The sequence below is a fragment of the Manacus vitellinus genome, unplaced genomic scaffold (assembly GCF_001715985.3).
Source record: "Manacus vitellinus isolate BGI_N305 unplaced genomic scaffold, ASM171598v3 scaffold_13_pilon, whole genome shotgun sequence".
Classification (NCBI taxonomy): domain Eukaryota; kingdom Metazoa; phylum Chordata; class Aves; order Passeriformes; family Pipridae; genus Manacus; species Manacus vitellinus.
This window is the reverse complement of record NW_021938999.1, coordinates 4,291,622-4,311,092: the sequence shown is the minus strand read 5'-3', so window position 1 is coordinate 4,311,092 and position 19,471 is coordinate 4,291,622. Positions and strand designations below refer to the sequence as shown.

The 19,471-nt window shown below is 36.6% G+C and overlaps 1 protein-coding gene across 1 annotated transcript in view; it reads left to right on the top strand.

Moving 5' to 3' along the window:
* Positions 1 to 15,219, top strand: part of MOV10L1 (Mov10 like RISC complex RNA helicase 1) — a 28,217-nt gene extending 12,998 nt beyond the window's left edge. Inside the window, exons 10-26 of the mRNA XM_029958059.1 lie at positions 1,062 to 1,239; positions 1,838 to 1,908; positions 2,286 to 2,377; positions 3,110 to 3,168; positions 3,738 to 3,853; positions 4,181 to 4,277; positions 5,323 to 5,501; positions 6,009 to 6,155; positions 6,860 to 6,981; positions 7,791 to 7,890; positions 8,324 to 8,488; positions 9,939 to 10,112; positions 10,890 to 11,039; positions 12,198 to 12,305; positions 12,996 to 13,133; positions 13,844 to 13,935; positions 14,423 to 15,219. Coding sequence (XP_029813919.1) covers positions 1,062 to 1,239; positions 1,838 to 1,908; positions 2,286 to 2,377; positions 3,110 to 3,168; positions 3,738 to 3,853; positions 4,181 to 4,277; positions 5,323 to 5,501; positions 6,009 to 6,155; positions 6,860 to 6,981; positions 7,791 to 7,890; positions 8,324 to 8,488; positions 9,939 to 10,112; positions 10,890 to 11,039; positions 12,198 to 12,305; positions 12,996 to 13,133; positions 13,844 to 13,935; positions 14,423 to 14,432 — 1,998 coding nt within the window. The 3' untranslated portion in view covers positions 14,433 to 15,219. The remainder of the gene's footprint in view (positions 1 to 1,061; positions 1,240 to 1,837; positions 1,909 to 2,285; positions 2,378 to 3,109; positions 3,169 to 3,737; positions 3,854 to 4,180; positions 4,278 to 5,322; positions 5,502 to 6,008; positions 6,156 to 6,859; positions 6,982 to 7,790; positions 7,891 to 8,323; positions 8,489 to 9,938; positions 10,113 to 10,889; positions 11,040 to 12,197; positions 12,306 to 12,995; positions 13,134 to 13,843; positions 13,936 to 14,422) is intronic.
* The last annotated feature ends 4,252 nt before the right edge of the window (positions 15,220 to 19,471 follow it).

The following is a 19,471-nucleotide window of genomic DNA, read 5'->3' as shown; positions in this document are numbered from 1 at the left end:
AAAATTGTTTTCCTAAGCATCCTCAGATTTAATTCACTATTGGCTTGTTCCAATTCTTCCTACAAAGTATAGCAATTTTAGAATACATACAAAATACCCCAACCCACCCCCTCCCCCCACCAAAGTCTTAACAAGAACAGTGATTCTTTCTCCAAGACTTTACCCTGATGTCATGTAGAACATTGCTGTAAGTCACTTTTTTTTTTTTGGTACATTTTTAAGTACTTACGAACTGGGGCTGGTACCATTTCTAAAAACGTAAAAGGCTATGTTGTCTGCTGTCTAAACAGGTTACACAAAACCTGAGGCCACAGCATTAAGCTAGCAGATTAATGATCATCTCTCAAAAAGAAGATAAAACTCTGTAATGTTTGAATTAATTTTATACCGAAGGCCTGCCATTAATGGTTATGTTCTTTTTTACCACACCTTAATTTCTGTCTGGTACTGGTGACTTAAGTCTGCATCAGAAAGCGCTGTTCATTTGCCTTGTATTTGAGTGAGAAGATACCAAATAGAAAGCAGTCTGTGCTATCATCATTTAGATAGAACTTTGTCCTGTTGGAGAATACCTCTGCACTGAGATTCATTAAGATCTGAGGAAGAAAATTCAGATTCTTTCAGCTTGCTATAAGTTGTATAATCATCAGCCAGGAACGAGACTGACATGACTCTCTCTTTCTTCAGCCATCTCTGTCCATGTACTTAGATTTTACGCTGTTCAGGATTGCTGAGCATAGAAATCAGTTTGTAGACTGCCCCTGAATTCAGATGATGTAACTACCACTGTAGTAAGGAGAGACTTGGTTAACTCTTTAGCTGACTGGCTATTGTATCTGAGGTCCAAGGACTATACTGATTTTTCTTTGACTACTGGGAGCGTTTAAGTATGTTAAGTATGTTCATGTATCCATATGTTGTATGGATACATGTGTGTAGATGTCTTAATTGGCAACCCAGTTGCTGTGCAGTCCATTTCGAAAGCTGTTTTGTATAATGTTAGTTATTGTGGGTTCCCTATCTTGTTGTACAACAATAATGTATACCGTTTTGTTTTTCAGCGTCTTAATCTAGATAATTATAAAGCAAACTTCTCTACTCTTTTGTGGCTTGAAGAGATCCAAGACGAAATGGATTTAAAATGTTTCAGCATGAGTGGGATTACTTTGAAAAGGAATGGGAACTTTTTAGTGCTGGAAGTGCCAGGAGTAGAAGAGGGCAGACCTCGCCTGGTTCCAGGTAGAAATTAATGTGAGGTAAAGCCAAATGGCACGTTGATCCATATTTTCACTACAACTTCAGCCTGTTACTTATTCATTTGTTTAAAGAAGTCTTTCACATATTTGAACACAAAGTTATTAATTTAGGCTACTAGACAGGGGAACTGCTGTATTAGTGGCTCAGTCTTGCAATGGCTGCTGTCTGAAGCAGCATGGCATGTGTCTGTTCTTAGATTTGTTCCAATAGGATTTTTCATGTACAAAAATTATTGAGGCTTTCAGCAAAAATAAACTGTGCAATGTAGTAATAGCTTAAAAGACAGTAGGTATAGCAAAAGCTGGGAAAGTAGTTAAAATTAAATTCAGAATTTCAAATGAAGATTTGTTTTCAGGAGATGTTGTTTGATGTCATCAATACTAGTTGCCTTTTAAAGTGTAGTATACAACTGCATATGGCATTTAGGAACAGGTAGTCACAGATACAACAACTTTGCTGAAGTTAACCTCCTGCAAATTCCTAGTTTAAACATGCAAAAGAGGAAGAAATTATATGCTGCCGCAAAAGTTATACGATTCCTTGTAACAGTATGTTGCCTTTTAACTTTGTTTACAATTAGGTGATAAGGTGATACTGAAAAGTCAGGTCTACTCGGAGCATATAATAGAGTACATTGCCTTTATTACTGAGGTAAGCAAAGTGTATCTCCTCTTGAAAATACAATGATCCACAAGTTTCAAAAGGGAAGCTTGCAATTCATGGAGTTAGACCAGTTTAACCTTTCTTGGTAAACTAGGTTTGTTTTATTTACATTCTGAGCAGTAATTTTGTATTTTTATTGTATTTTTGAAGGCTTTGGCTTCCCTATTCTTTTGAGATTATAATGCTTACCTGCTGTAAAAGCACTTGTAACGTAATCTAGATATGCAATATGTTGATAGCACATAAATCTAGGTGTTCTTTTTAGAGGTGATGGGGGGATTCCATGCTTTCAGAGATACTTCTTTGTGTTTAAAGTACTGAATCTTCATCAATGTCTTGACTTTTTTTTTTCCTCTTTGTAACAGATATGTCATGAAGATGTTACTCTTAAAGTTAATGCAGACTTTGAACAAGCTTACAACTTGGAACCCATGGATGTGGAATTTGTTCAATGCAGGTGTTTTTATAAGTTTCAAAAAAGCTGTATTTAATGATTCCTCTAGTAAAGTGACTTTTAAAGTATACATGACTGTCAATTGTTTGTTTTTGTGGATACAGACAGGAGAAGGACATAAGATCTTGCCAATTCTTTCACTTCTTTCCCTTAATACACCTCTGCCACCATATTCGTTGTTAAAAGACTGCAACTGTACAAGTGTACAAAGAATTCTTCTCTTAATCCTCTTTAAATTTTCACACCAATGCCAGAAAGTGAAATGAGGGGGAATGAGGTGGGGTGTTTTGGGGTATTTTTCTTAGTTTTTTTCCATTTTTAAGAAAAAACTATACCACTATGGTTATGAGACTATGCGGAAAAAAATAAAAAAGCTGATGTTAACCACCCGTCCTTTTATATTGATAACTGTTTGGAGTTACATAATCTTCTCTGTAAATTTAACTTTGAAGAGAAGTTCCTTGAAAGACTAAGCATTGAACAGTAGGCCATCTTTGTATCACTGAAGAGCTAGAGAATATGTGTATCAATACTATTCATAGCAAAGCTGTTGACATTTCTGCAGCGTATTTCTCAATAGATGCTTTTTTAAAAAAAAAGTAGTTTTATATAAAACTCTTATTTTTATATGCACTGGTGCATAGTAAAAAGTACCAGATACCTAGTAGATGTGTGCTGTTATAGTGTGGAAATGTAAGATTTTACTGTAATCTACAAATCTGTATTTGGTAACAGGATTCCTAGCAGGCGATGCCAGTTGGCAATTCAGCAAGCTTCCTACCTGGGTGAAAAAGGTACACTTTGGTTGACTTAAACTGTCTAGAGGAGTTTCTTTGTGGGGAGTCTTGTGTTTTATATTTCTTTCACATCAGAGCATACTGATAGGAATGCACTGTAACTTGTTCTGAGAGGAGTTATCCATGTGTTTGTTGGGGGCTTTTTTATGTTTTGGTTTGGTTTTGTTTTGAAAATCAAAAAGCAACTTTCTGAATCTATAGAACGTTTCATCAGAATGATTTCATCTGTTGACCATGACAGGGAGGAGGACTGGAAGCAAACTTTTGTGAACTGTTTGAGCCAGTAAGAACTGTAGAAATTATACTACTTTAATAGTAGCAAATGAAATGGCCATGTTTTTTGTTACCTCAAAATTTGTTGAAAAGTGCTGATTTCCTCTTGTATGGTTGAGTTGAACGATCCATATGAACTTTATGCAGGTCTTTACCATATTCATTCTGATAAACCAATTTTAGCTGCTCAGAGTAAGCTGATATATCAGTAGTAATGTTAATTAGTGAAACATGAAAAGTGTTTGTGTGACTGCCAAATTTCTCTACTTTCTCTTTCTCTGCTAAATTCGAAGTGTTATTTCCGGAAAGGCTTGTCTTGCAATCACCACAAGCTGTCAAGACACAGAATACTACTGAGTATTGTGGTGGTGATGATGGCCTTAAACAATCTTCACAGCAGGAAAGTAAGGTATCTATTCTGTAAATATTCCTTAGTGGTATGGAACGTGAATGCTTTTGTGGAAGGAAAGAAGTTATTCAAAATCTGAGCTGCAAATTATTTGTGAAATAAATATTTAATGTTAACAGAAGCAAAACTATTAGAAATCTTAAATTTAATGTGGGAATTCCTAGCACCTTCTACTACTCCTATCTTTCTGTTTTCACAGTAGATATTCTATTTAATGGGTTAATGGTATTTGATGGGTAAAAAATTAAAACTTCAAAAGTTGTAGTGAAGATAGTTGCCTGTCTTCTTAAGGTTGTAGATGCATTTATATTCACTTGCTGTTTTCAGGTCAAAAAAAAGAAGAACAAACAGGCAAAAGGCATGACATCAAGGGAGGTGAATGTACAGGATATGATGAGAGTAACTCTGCCAACAAGCCAACTTGGTATACTTTCTGTACTTGAATATAAAGTATTACAGTTCAGGATTGCAATTACTTCAGTAAGCCAGGGCTGAGTAAGATGCCTTTAAGATGTCTTTGTGCTTTGTCTTTTAAAGACAAATTCTTGAACTGCTAGCAGGAAGTTTCTGTGAGGTTTTATGTGCATTACTTCAACATCTCTAGTTCACAGAATCCTAGAATGGTCTGAGTTGGAAGGAACCTTAAAGATCATCTAGTTCCAACCCCTGTGCTGTGGGCAGGGACACCTTCCACTAGACAAGGTTGCTCAGAGCTCTATCCAGCCTTGCCTTGAATGTTTCTAGGGAGGAGGCAGCAAACATCTGGTGATATATTTTTAGTTAATTATCATTTTACAGTAGTTTACTCAAAAATATTTGGTCATATTCAGAGTTTGCAATTTGTTACTGGAATGCTGTCTCTTATCCTTGGGAGAGCTTCTTTGCCACAGATGCTCAAACTTTTTCAGGTAGTTGAGATCATTGCTACACCTTTTTGGAAAGTGTGACTTTAAATATCAGTGTACTTGAATGCTGAAAAGGGTGATTGTGTCATTTTGTATCAGTAGGATGCCTAAAGAACTACTGATTAATTACCTAGAATGCACTTCTGTCCAAGGGTTAATAAGATTCTGCTGTGGAAAGCTAAAGCTAGACTAATTCAGACAGGATTAAAAAAAAAATTCCAATAGTTGTAATTTACTAGTACAGTTTTGCTGTTCTAGGAACAAAAAGTGATCTTGATCCTCAAATTACTTTCAATAATTTGAAGTACTTTTTATAGATTGTTGAGTCACATAATCACAATCCTTTTCTGGTCTTCAGTAAAGATCCAGTACACTTTGGAAATATTAATGGCTTATTTTCTACATTATATTCTATGAAAACTGAATTTTTGAGAAATTCATTAGTTGTTACCACAAAAGGAAAATAAAAATTTTCAGAAGCATATTGTGAATTGGAATTGCTTTAATCTACATATGTTACAAATATTTATGTAAAGTTCTAATACATGGATGTCTTGATTATAGTTGGTGAAACTGTGGCACTTAAAGAGAGAGCTGGTGAATTTTTCAATCCGATGCTGAATGTGCAACAGAAACTGGCAGTGAAAAGGATACTGACTGGTGAATGTCGCCCAACACCTTATATTCTCTTTGGACCACCAGGAACTGGAAAAACAGTAACAGTAATTGAAGCTATTTTACAGGTAGTGGTGAATGACAAATCAGTCATCTCTAATCTTTTCAGTATACTTACGGTATTTCTGTAAGTATCATCATATTTTTTTTCCAAGGTGTTTTCAAAATACTCTATTTAAGATCATTTTCTGTAGCTCCATGAAAGAGGAAAACCCATCTTCACATGCATTTGACAGAGTTGAGAATGGCTTATTTTCAGGTCTTCTTGTCTTTGTCTTTAAAGCTTCGGTGAACAGTATCTAACTTGTGATTCCAGTAGTGTATAATGTATTCATGGAGCACAGATACACATTAATATGATAACCATGAATTAATTCTGCTGTGGGTACACTCAGTTTGAGAGTACTTAGTCTTGATTGTCAACACGAGTGTTACTGAACTGCAAAAGAATCAATGAGTATAACGTGTATGCAAAACTCTTCTGGATTTTCTATTCAGTGAAATAAAATGGGAACGTTTGAGCTTTTGCTGCTTCTCTAAATAACCTTTTTAAATATCTCTTTTCTTTAACGTAGATACATTATTCTCTACCAGATAGTCGGATTTTGGTATGTGCGCCATCAAATGCTGCAACAGATCTGATTTGCTTGCGGCTGCATCAAAGCAGTCTCTTAAAACCGGGAGCTATGGTCCGAGTTAATGCTGCCTTCAGGTCAGCAGAGGTAAATATTATAGATACCTGCCAGTTAATATTTCCATTTTAATATTTTTATCTTAAAATACCAATTTGGTATTGTAACTTCAGTAGCTGTTAGACTGCTTAGGCTTGCTTAGGATCCAAAGCATTGCATTACTTTAGCTTTTCCAGAAGATTAACTGGAAAATGTTGATCATAATCCTTAGTTTGATTGTATGAGCATAGAATCTTAACATCTTTTTTGCAGTGCATAACTCTACAAGCAGCAAATAGTATTGTTGGGGATTTTTCATTTGATTTAATTTTTAAATTATTTTATCAGTCCGAGTTAAGACTACTTACACAGAAAGTAAACAAGTAGGATTGTCATCTTTATGCAGGACATGCACATTGTGGGTTCATTATATATGCATATATATTTATACATATATATGTGTGTAGGTATGTATGGATATATATACACACATAAATACATATATACGCGTGTGTATACATATAGATATGTAACATGTGTATGTTACATATACATGAAACACTTAAATGTTCCATTTTGTTCCTTACAATGAAGCACAGATGTCTCGCATATGTACTACTTTGTTTAGGTAAATTTATTAATTCATTTTGGTGTATGAATGGGTCTAAATCTATGTGTTTTGCTCAGCTTCTAAAATAGTTTTCAGAGTGCTTTTCTGGCATTTTGTTTTACAAAATACCTTTTTGTTTCTGCAGCAAATTGATGACATGGTGAAACCTTACTGCAAAGATGGTGATGATATTCAGAAAGCATTGTGGTCCAGGATAGTAATTACAACGTGCAGCAGTGCAGGATTGTTTTATCAAGCAGATACACGGTAGAGTACTATAGATAGGAATACCATGGAGATAGCCGGATGATACAAGCCCCAGAACTTGTAGAGACTCTATACTATAACTTAGGCTGGTTTTAGTACAGTTCATGGCATGTGTCTCTACTGTGAAATAGAGCAAAACACTTGGTTTTAGTAATGTTCTAGCAGAAACTTTCTCCATAATAAATTTAAGAATTATCTTGATTAATGCTTAAAATTTTTGACACAGTAACTTCTCCTCTGCCACCAGTGGAAATTATATGGCTGTTGACAATCACTTTGGCTCAAAATGATTGTCACACTAAAAATTATATTGTGTTTGTGACAAAGTCACCTTTACTAATTGTAAACAAGTACCATGTCAAGTGCTGTTAACCAAAGATTTCTCTGATTTTGATTTTGACTTTGTAAAAGGACACTCCGAAGCTTTACTATCTTGAGCTGTTTGGTAGAAACAAAGCTTGGGGGTTGTCTTAGCTACACCACAGTGCATTGTTCTAATTCAATAGCTGAAGGAAATTGAAAAAAAGGCAAGCTTTTCTAGGTATCTTAATCTTGGTATAAACAACACTTTAATTAAGATAACTGGTGGTTGTGTATATCGAAGTGTGTAAGTAAAGTCAAAAATTAAAGTTATACTGTTGTTTTTTTCTATATTTCCTATTAAAAATATCCATCTTTTTCCTGTGTGTGTGGAGTTGCCTGGCACACTTGATAAGGATGTTCACAGAACTGCTGAGGTCAACCACAGGGTGGCAGAATGAACTAATCTGAAAACAGCCCTGTTTCAGGTTAATGTTATTTAATTATAGGCTTGGACACTTCACTCATGTGATTCTGGATGAAGCAGGGCAAGCAAGTGAACCGGAGAGCCTGATTCCTATTGGATTGATTTCAGAAGCTCATGGACAGGTAGTTCTCTTAACATCATTTACTGAAAGGAAAAAAGTTGGTTTATTGTTTTCATTTTTTGTGAATGGTGTAGAATTCAAGCAGCCATTTTCTGGTAATGAGTATGAAATTCTGAATATTTTTAATAGATCTTACTTATCCACCATATCAATTCCCAACACTTAAACGAGTTGTTTTACATCTAAAACAAATCTGTGTAGCACTGGATCAGTGTGTGGAAGATGTAAAAAAAAAAAAATATGCATTCTTAGTTTAAGACAACAACATACTGCTCTCCTGGGGCTAACCCTTCTTTGCAAACAGATGTTTGAAGGAAAGCAGAATACTTGATATGAATTGATCTCTGAATTCTGAAATGAGTATGTCATTAAAAAAGGTAGTTTCAATAACCACTGTTTTAATGTAAAATGGATTTTTTTAATTGCATATACAGATAGTTCTTGTTGGAGATCCAAAGCAGTTAGGGCCGGTAATAAAATCTAAACTTGCGCTGGCTTTTGGATTAAGTATTTCCTTGCTGGAAAGACTGACATCAAGAGAGCTATATCTGAGAGATGAGGATGCTTTTGGTGCCTGTGGAGCATATAATCCTTTATTGGTGAGTTAAACTTTCCATTAACATTTTTCAGTTGAATCAAAATAAGGAGAAATTCTGATTCCTGCTGTTTCTTTACCACTATTTTGCTCCCTGATGCTTAGTGATAAGTCTAGCCTGAGCATTAGTTCTTATAAAAGCTTGATTATTTTGCATATATACTATGAATAGTAAGGATGCTGAGCCCTCCAGTATGTTAAAACTTTTCTTTGAGGGGGTCCTCTATTCTTAAGCAGAATAAGTCAAATAGGGTTCACAAAGCACAATTGTAAATAATAGCTTAAAATTTCTTTTCATCTTCACTGACCGCATTTACCGTAACTTCATAACTTAGTTCTCCACAGATGAACAAGTAAAACTTCTGTTTTTGACATAAAAAGACAAACAAAGTCTCCTGTTTAAGGATTAATTTTGTAAATGTCATGTTTCAGGAAGGGAAAAAGAGAAACTGTTCTGGCTTCTTTATCATCTCTTCCTCTGTAGGATAGCTTCCCTAAACTCTTTTATGGTGAAGTACCTAAAGTCTATGTTAAGTGGCAGAGGTAGCGTATATAAACAAGCACAGATGTTCCAGCTGCTTTAAATTACTGTCTGAATCTGAAAAATAGGGCTAAAGTCAAACTTCTTAAGATACCTTCCTATTCTTATGGTAGCATACTTTGAAGAATTAAACTGAGAGCAAAATATAACTAGATGACCACATGAGTAGAAAAGGGAGGAAACCTGATGGCAGACTTAAGAGGGAAGGTAAGAGTGTATGGCCCTAGGCTTTAGGTTAGGTCAGCCTGCTGAAAAACCTGTCATGCTTCCTCCTAAAATCTGTTACAGCAAAATTTTGTTGTTGTGTTCCTTATACAGTGCTTAAGGAGAATTGGCATAGTCAAGAGAGCAGGAAGTGTGAGGGCTTTAAGGATATGTTTGGACTGGAATATCCTATGTTATTCTTTTTATGGGACATATTTTTTTCAAGCTGGTTATTACTGTCTAAAATGCTTCCTTAAGACTATTCTTTCATTTAAAGACAATTACATTTGAGTGTCTTAAGGCCAGCTTAATGTCAGCTGTTCTTATGCTCCCTTTTTGCCTGTCAAGACTTCCTCACAATAACAAGTTACACCCATGGAAACTCCATGAAAATAATCAAACTCTTAAAAAAGATAATATGCCTATAGATCAAATGTTTTTAAAAAACAAAGAATGACCAATTCATCTATCATGTACATTCAATTCCTTTTGTTTCTCCTTTGGAGAGGAAAGAGATGGTCCTTCAAAAAACTGCTTTGATCTAGTTTTTAGATCAACCTGCAGTTTTTGCCTTGAGTACAGTTTTTTGGCAGCTTTAGAAATGCTAAATGCTAGAAGATGGTAAGGTAGTATCTGCTTGGGAGCTGTGTTCTGAGAAGTCTGATGAATTACCTGTTTCAGTTTTGGATTTTGGGGTTTGACTTTGCAGATCACAAAACTCACGAAGAACTACAGGTCACATTCTGCATTGCTTGCCTTGCCATCTAAATTGTTTTATCATAAGGAGCTAGAAGTTTGTGCAGACGCTTCAGTAGTAACTTCTTTGCTGAATTGGGGTAAATTGCCCAGGAAGGGATTTCCATTAATTTTTCATGGAATAAAGGTATGTAAAATGTTCATATAATGAATTCTAGAGGCCTGATAGCAGTTTGCTGATGTTGTGGAAGAGTTTTCTTTAGAATGAATTCTAGAAAGAATATGAAAAAAGAATAAACTACCTTTTGCAAGTAATGTGACTTCCTGAGCATCTGGTTTTAGAAACAACTACTGAAGTCAAATATTTGCTAAGAACTTGAGCAGCTGCCTATTGAGGTGTATTCTGGGAGACATTTTGATGCAAGTTCTAATTCATAGCAGATGACCAAGATGGAGTTACAGTCAGCTGCCTTTAGCTTGCTTTTGATGAGAGTTTGCTACATTAAACTGGATACAGTCTTCTAAAACTAAAGGATTATTAAGGCTTAAGTGAGCAGGGGAAAAAATACTACCTTGGAAAAAAAGGTTTTCCTTAGTCTTCTAAGAAGTTAGTAAAAAGTAGCAATATCCCCTGCTTGGAGAGGCTTGGTTTTGAACTCTTCTACCTTGCACAAAAGCAAGATACCAACTTTATAACACGCATTATACTTTAGTTGAGATTTAACTCCTTTGTTGCACACTTAAAGTACTGTTGTCCTATCAATTCTCTTCATATACATATAAAAAATATTATAAAACATTAGGTGATATTCATTGGAAAGGGTGTATAGAGAGGAAGAGAAATTATATATAACATTCCATCACTCTTTTTTGCATTCGGGATGTATAAGAATAATGTATTAATAAATACATAGTCATTTCTGCACCGGATCCCCATCATCTCATTTCCTTTCCCCTGGTATAGGGCACTGAAACTCGTGAAGGTCACAGTCCTTCATGGTTTAATCCAGCTGAAGCAGTTCAAGTGATGCAGTACTGTTGCCACCTTGCTAAAAACGAAAACGCTGCAGTGTCAGTGACAGATATTGGAGTGATTACACCATATCGTAAACAGGTATAATGTTTAACAGGTCTCATATCTTAAGAGCTTCAAAGTTGCTGTATTTCATCTCGTGGTTTTATATTGTGGCTGTTGTTCGTTAAAGCAGGGAGGCATATCTTAAAATTTCACTGTAGTGTGTCAGTTCCAGAGGAGGTCCTGGAGAGTGTGTACATTGTTATTCTTGGTTTTCACATCTCAGTATTCATAACTTTGTATGCGTGGCTTGGGAGAAACACTGTGAGGTGTGAGGAAAAGACCAAGCCCTTGTGAAGAAATCTCACTTGCAAATTAAAGCTCTGCTTGTACTGATCCATCTGGTCAGGTGTCTTCACCTGCCCACGTTTACCTTTACTACTTGTTTTTTATATATTTATATATAGTATTGAAGTGACCGAACCTCTTACACTCCCTAAATGATGATTTCACATGGTTTAATGTGACTGTGCCTTTCATCTGCCTGTGATGCAAGGCATGTGATAGTAATGTCTGCTTCAAGAAAGTCACTTTGTATTGTGGGAACGCTGATTAGAAAGTAGTCTTTGACTCTAATTCTCATCTTAGCCAGGCATGATACCTTCTTAAATTTATTGGAGCACTTCAGGTATAATCTCCAAACAGCTTTTAGCAGATGGCGGTATAGGGATCCCACGTGTGTGAGGATCCCAGTGCATGAGGCTCCTTCTCTTTTGGGAGGGTACTTAAAATCATATCTCACCTCTGCCTTTCACTCTGTATGATGCACCTGGCAAGCAAAGGTAGAATCTCTGTACAGTCTTCTTGAGGGGCTGGAGGAAGCTGCTTGCCCTACCACATCTGTGGTATGCATGGGTTTGGATATGATGCACACTGGAAGAAGAGGGTTTATGGAGCTAAATTATGCTTGTCTTGAAAATCTGGATTATTAGAAATCTCTTGCTTTCTGTTTAAATTATAGTAGGAAGTACTTTATCTTCTACGTTGTGTAATAAGTACGATATTTCTGAGGAAAAATTACTGATTTATTTTAAAATCGTAGTAGTGGATGGTGGCTAAGCTTGCTGTAGGCATTCCTTTTGACATTGCCATGTTAAAACTCATACTTGTATATGTGGTGTGGTTTTGGTTTTAAAAGTAATCCACTCTCAAATGTAAAAGTAAATTCCTTCAAATGTTTTTTTTATTTTATGGTAGGTGGAAAAAATTAAATTTCTTCTGAGAAGTATTGATTTGGCAGATATTAAAGTTGGCACAGTAGAAGAGTTTCAAGGGCAGGAGTATACAGTTATTATCTTATCAACAGTACGTATATTTATTGTGGTGTTTTTTATGTGTCTAATTCTCTGTTTCCTTTTGGATGTAGGCCTTTAAAAAAGTTACAAGCTGTATTTTTATCAGTCTGTCACTGTGTTTGAAGGTAGAGCTTATTTTTAGGTGCATGCATGTAGAGTTGTTCTTCTCTTTAAAATCTGAATTATTAAAAATCTGTTGCTTTCTGTTTAAATTATGGTACTGAGTACTTACCTTTGTGGTTTGGGGGAAGAGTCTGGGATTTTCTCACTTTTTTTTTTTTTTCCTGAGGGCAGTGGTACAATGCTTACTTTCTTTGTTCTGCCTCATACCATAGCTTTTCAGTCCAGCATTGTATTCTCTTAAAGTAGTTCTGGGTATGTACTATGCTGCTGTTTAGAAGAACTCATTATTTAGGTCATGAAAATTTTCATTTTTCAAAGATAGGTTCAAATATAGACAAAATAGAGGTGAAAAACAACTGAGCAATAGTTACAGCACACTGGTTGCTTTGGCTGTTTTTTCTAAGCTAAGTCAAAGCACACTGATGAGACTGCTTAAGAAGGCTTCCAGAAAAGACACACTGTGAATTGTCATTCAACTGAGTGGATCATTGCAGTCAGGAAATATTAAGTTACACTGTGGCTAGGTAAGTTCTGTTCTTGTTATTCTGTTTCTAAAATCATCCTTAATTTATTTCAGGTGCGATCTCAGGAAGACTTAATTGATGATGAAAAATACTGTTTGGGCTTTCTCTGTAACCCAAAGAGATTTAATGTAGCAATTACTAGAGCAAAAGCTTTGCTGATTGTCGTGGGAAATCCTCACGTTCTTGTGAAAGTAAGTTTTGGTTTTATATCTTTGAATTGCATGTGTTATTTGCCACAGTAATTGAATGGTTCTGTGTGTTAATCTGATCTGAGGGAGCATTGGAATGTGTTAAGAGTTTGTACTCTGTCCTCGGTCTGCATTTCGGAAGATATGAACACCGTGGGTTCCTGTAAGTATAGACAGTTCAGGTACCTACCCAGTAGATTTCCAAGCACAAAGGAAATGGTACTCTGTGCATACAGGCTCATAGCCCTTTTCATCTCTAGATGAGGTCAGAGCCTCAAGGCTCAAGAGAGCCTCAAGTGAAGTTACTTCACTTTTTAAATGGAGAGAGGCAGAAGGGATTGTTCCCAATTAATGCAGCAGCTGCCAGGAAGGTGGTTTCCTTTTGAACCTATGCACAGTCCTTTCATTGGAGTAAGCTGAGCTTTTCTTAATATCTGATGTTATGTCTGACTTTACGAATAAGAAGGAAAGCAATATTCCACAAATGACCTGAATAGAAAGTTTAGTCCCCTACACCTACATGTAACATATGTAAATTAGAGCAGCTATAGGTGTCTTCCTCCCACGTTACACCATGTTTGCACCATTTGTAGAGTTCTGTTTCTTGAAGAGGTCATGTTAAATCTCTTGCATTCATGTACCATGTTAATTTGTTTGAAAATTCATTTCACAGAACAGCATGACTGCAATTATATATTAATGTTCTCTTGTAGGATCCCTGTTTTTGTGCACTGTTAGAATATAGTTTAATGAATAGAGTTTATGTAGGTTGTGACCTGCCTTCGGAGCTGGAATGCCTGCAGAAGTAAGTTCTGGTCTTCACTTTAACCTTGCTAGATATGGATCAGATTACAGTACTTCTTAAAACCAGTGTCATTGGAAAGATTGATCAGTACAACAACATGCGATATCACAGTGTGATTGGATTTTGCTCATTGTGTAAATATAATGACATGTAATGTAACCATATTTTCTCCGACCCCATAAGAAGAATCGGAGCGTTAATTATTAAATCACAGCTGCTGTTGACTTTGGTATCTTCTGTATCCCCAAATGATGATGACATATTTGATGACCATGAAGGGGGGGTGTGGACAGGGAAACTGTTTAAGGTGATTTCACTGTAATTAAAAAAAAATTGCTGAAATTTGATTTAAATGTCCCTTATAACATGTAATACAATGTTAAATGAGTATTATGTACTAGATGATACTACTTTTTTTTTTTTTAATCAAAACTATTGTTTATGGAAAGGTAAGCAAGATTTTTATCTTACCCCCCTTAATTGACAGGTGTGACTAGTTTTTTGGTGTTCAAGATGCATTCAGTCCTCATCTGTTTTGAAACTAAGAATACTTAACAGAAATTTAGCCTGGAGCAAATGAAGCATTTTTTGTCCTCAGGGAGAGGCACATGGTCTGAAATGGATGAAAGTTTCTGCAAACAAGATTTTTATTTTCTTAAGTGAAAAAGTTGAAATTAATAGTATAAAACAGTAGTGGCAACTTACTTGCTTTTCTGTTTAAAATGTATGTGACCGGGCCTCTACAAAGAAGAGTGTGCCTGAATCTATAACTGTATGCCTGAATCCTCCAGGTTTCAGAAGAAAAATATTGAAGAACTCTTACATAAGCTTTTCCTTATTCTATAATTGTTTCAGCTTCTCAGTTTTCTCTGACTTGTGTAGTGCCACCTAAAACTGGACTGTCCCAAGAACATGTATGTGTTGTGTCATTGTCATGGGAGTGTTACAGTAATATTTCTACAATGTGAACTGGAATGATACACTAACATGACGCAACTGATGTCGAGTACCTTAAGCCAAGCATGCTTAAAAACTCCCAAGTTTTTAAGGCCTTTGTTTAGTTTCCACTGCAGTCCAGCCATTTGCTGTGGTGTATGTCAGAACAATACTTTAAGTGGTGGGTTAAAATAAAAGAAAAAAAAAAGAGAAAAATAGAAAATGTGTTTTCCTTTCTATAAATACACTGTAGAACAAAGTACCTTGTTTTATTTTGGCAAAATTAAATAACTGATGGTTTAGCAGTATTCCTGCTCTTGGCTTCATTTTGCACTGTGCTTTCCCATTAAATAGCATTTTTCTCTATTCCTTGTCCTCTCCTTGGTGATTAAGTCCTGCCACACAGCACTTTAGGAACAGTTGGACAACTAGACACTGTGTTTATAAACTCTGCACAACAAGATGGCTTTCTGTAACAGGCAGAAGCATTTTAGATAGGACTATAGGCTACAGAGAAACAAATGGAGGGGGGAAAAGATATCAAGCTTTTGTTTGCTTGTTTACAGTCCACTCATATCACTTCCATTCCTGGTGTGCACTGTACTTCTTTCCTTTGCAATGCACAGTATGTAGATACTTCAGCTTCCAGGAGGGCAAGTGTGGTAAAACATCAAAGGCAGGCACAACATCAGGGTAGGTTTGTTATACCATGACAGGGTAGAGTGCCTGGAACTACCTCTCACCCAGACTACACTGTGTGTGTCCAGGGTGAGTCACAGCTGCATTTGAGCAGCACTCCACACTATTCAGCCCAGTCACTTTGTCATGATTTTATGCTGCTTAAATTGCTTTCACTCATGACAGGCCAGGATAGATGGTGTGTGTGTTGTTGCAGTATGGTTCTGAAAATACCAGCATTGATGATGCCATGCCAATATTCTACATCCAACTCAAGAATTTGTTTCGTTAAGATCTGTCCTAGTTGTTGCCTCCTGAAAGAGCTCTTGCTTCAGGATTGTGTGATGACATATCACATCTCATAAACCACTGCTGCCAGCCTTGGTTTTTGTCAGTGTACTCATGCTCTCGTGAGGGAACAGGGAAGAAATTGTAATGGAGATGGATAATCCTTCCTTTATTGCAAGATACAATGCAGAACTTCTGATTAGTATTTCCATGACCTTTGCATAGCAGAGTAGCAGAGGACTGTTTATGTTGTGATACTTAATAGCTACAATGTAATAATCTTTTAACTGTAATAGTTCGCATGTTGACATCAGTTTCTACAAAGATAAACTGCTTGATACTCAGCAAAATTCAGATGACCAGTGCCTATTATCATATGTGGTGTTGGTTTTTCTAGAAGAGTTCTTAGTTTAAAGAGCAAGTACACAATTTTGAGTGAAGAAAACAAAAAGTCTTTCATCCAACAGCAACATTTTACAGGTGGAGAAATTCACGTACTCTTTTCACTGGTAACTGTTCTTTCTGTAACTCATATTGTCCACAACCTTTTCCCCGAGTTACTAAGAATAGTCTCTGACAGTCTTAAAAATGGTTCCAGAGAAGCTTGTACTCATTTTATGTTGATGAATGGGGAGAAGGGGGATTCTGTTTCTATATCTATTGTTATACATTTAAAACTACATTTTTTTCTCTAACCCTTTCACCTCACCCTGCATGCTCCTGCCTATGAGTGACTGATAAGTTGTTCTGCATGATATAAACCAACTTTGTCTTCCTCCTTGTAACAGTTCGTTTGGATACATGTCCGGAATAAAGACAAGTGCCAGAAATATTCAAACACACAAAATATCTTTTATTACAGTGAGAATAATAATAATAGTAATAAACTTAGCAAGAGGAATTAAAAACTAAAAAAAGGATACAAAATAGCTACCTTATCGGGTGGCATTAAAACAAATACTACGAACAGCATTTAATACAGTATTAATTAGTGAAAAGGGATACCAAAAAAAAGGAATCTTAACACAATATTATGGATAACTATTAACACGATATTGGTTAGTAAAAAGGGAAACTAAAGGGAAAATACTATAAACATAAAAGGGGAATTAAAGGAACACTAAAGGGATATTAAAAAGTTTGTTCTCTCGGTTGGTTCCTATCAATAAACTGTGCTTACCCACACAGACAGGCCAGGGCTGTCAGGATCTGCAGCAGCTGGTCGGTGCCCAGGCTTAGCGGGCGTCCCTGCGGAGCAACACAGTCGCGGTGGTAGGATGAGTATTGCTCAACCCCATTTTTATCAGTTCCACATTACACTACGTAGGGCCAGTACACAGTATAAGGTGATGCCTGAGTGGCAGCCAAACACCGCCTAATCATTACCTGATGGCAACAGTCTGCGCATGCCCTACTTGTAGGGCAAGGGGCGAGCGACCTCTACCCACATAATCTTCCTCCCATCATCATCTTTCTCACCCCTATGTATGACCTCTACCATTGTGTTTCAAGGGTAGATGTATCTATCTTGCAATATGTAGCAAAACCAAGGAAGAACTCAGCTCTGATAATGGGGGATATCAGGCTGACTTGCTAAAAAGCACAATGGACCTTACAATTAGCTTGTGCCATGAAGTTACATTGTACCATACTCTAGCTGGTTTCACATCCTAATATGGTTCCGTTCTCACGCCTCTATGCTCCATTGATCATCTAATTCAAAAGTACCCCCCTTACACTCCTTATCTTGCAGTGTTTCTCATTTCTGCCTACATAGCTGCTACTGAAAACCTTGTTTGAAGAGAGACCTACCCTGTGGAATTGTACAGGATTAAGCAGTGCTTATACCTTTAGAACAGTTCCTTCTGGCAGCTTGATGCACAGGGAGAGCTGGTTGTTCCAGAGGTGTTAGCTTTGATATTCTAGTCATTTCTTTCATGAAGACAGGACTTGATGGGCTGGAATGAAGAAAAGGGGATAAAACAGTGTTCACTATTGGTTAGAGTCATAGAATATCCTGAGTTGGAAAGGCTTGGTGCTGTGACCACTTCCCTGGGGAGCCTGTTCTAATGACTAACCACCCCCTGGATTAAGAAGTTGAAATCATCTTCCATTTTTCTTGTGACAAAAATGTACTTAAATGTCTTTTGGGGTATGCAAAAAAAGAGAATTGAGCCACTGCATACAAAAGGAGCAATGACAGAGTCACTTTAGAGTCAGTCTCTTTCTTTTACAGGCAGTTGAACTAAGCCTTACTTTGCATGAAAACCATGTTCCAGATACTCAGTTCTGGCTACAGGAACAGTCTCTTCCCTCAGAAAAAGAAAAAAAAAATAAAGCTCTGTCACGGCTGTTTCTGATTTATTAATTCCTTGCCTTACTAAGAAATTACAAAAGCCAGAGAGGAGGCTACACCACATCTCAAGGAGCACATCAGAGGTAGATCAAGTCAGAGAACACTGGAACACTATTACAGATTTCTTTCCCTGCTTCCCTCCAAATATTGTATGAGGCATTGTGAGCTCAAGAAAAACAAGAGACTGAGAAAGAGGTACTCTGTGAAGCAGATGATTCCTGAGTCATTTGACATGAGCAGTTAAGAGTTGAAATTTAAAAAATACCTTCAAAAGACAGTCAGAAAACATCAGAGGTTTCCTTGCCAGAATCAAAGCAAGAACACTGAACAGGTTCTTGCCAGAATCAAAGCAAGAACACTGAACAGGTTCTTGCTTCCACAGTATGCTTAAAACAGTAGCAAATGTCTGAGAAGTATCTTCTGCATTGTAGCAGTCTCAGCACTCCCAACGTTCCCTTAATAAATGGTATTTGCTTTTTTAAACAGGTACCTTACCTAATAGGTGGCTGCATTTAGATCACAAGTAAAAGTATGTACTTCTAATAGTATTTTAGAATGTAAAAGCTTTATTAGAGTGGCATTCTCTCCTATTGTTTATTATAGTATTCCACTGACTATTTCTAAATATTTTTAAGTTCCCCTTAAATTGCTGTTGTTCATCTGTCTATGATGGGGCTGTGTAGGTCAGGTCATACTAAGTCACTGGTTGATGAAGGAGTTACTGGCCAAGTACTTTTAATGTTTCATTTGTTATTGCTGTTAGTTCCACATCTTCATAACAGCTGTTTATACTGTGCTCTATCTAGTGAATGTTACATTCCTATCAACTGCAAAGCAACATTTTGAAGATTAGACTGTGGCCCTCTGACATGAATCTAATTATTCAAGTCATACCAGCTCTGTAGTCCAAGACAGATGCATGGCTGGGTGCTCAGTGCTACACTGATCAGGCTTCAGGGATAGGCTGTGTGTACTTTTCCAGATAATGCAGGGTGAAAGCCCTGTTAATTCTTTCTATCTTTCCTCCTCCTGTACAGTGCTCAGTCTACACTTGAAGTGGAAAAAAAATGGAGGCTGTAGCTACAACCTGTATTCAACGTCTTGTGTGATCATGTCTTTTCCATAGAGCACATTATCCCAGTAAGGACATTGTATCAGTGGGGCAAGAAAGGAAATTCAGAATATGCAGGCAACTGCACCCACTATTTACTGTCTTCTGCAGCCTTGATTTGACAATATTATGGAAGTTTAATAGATTCTTTCCTTTAAATAAAATAG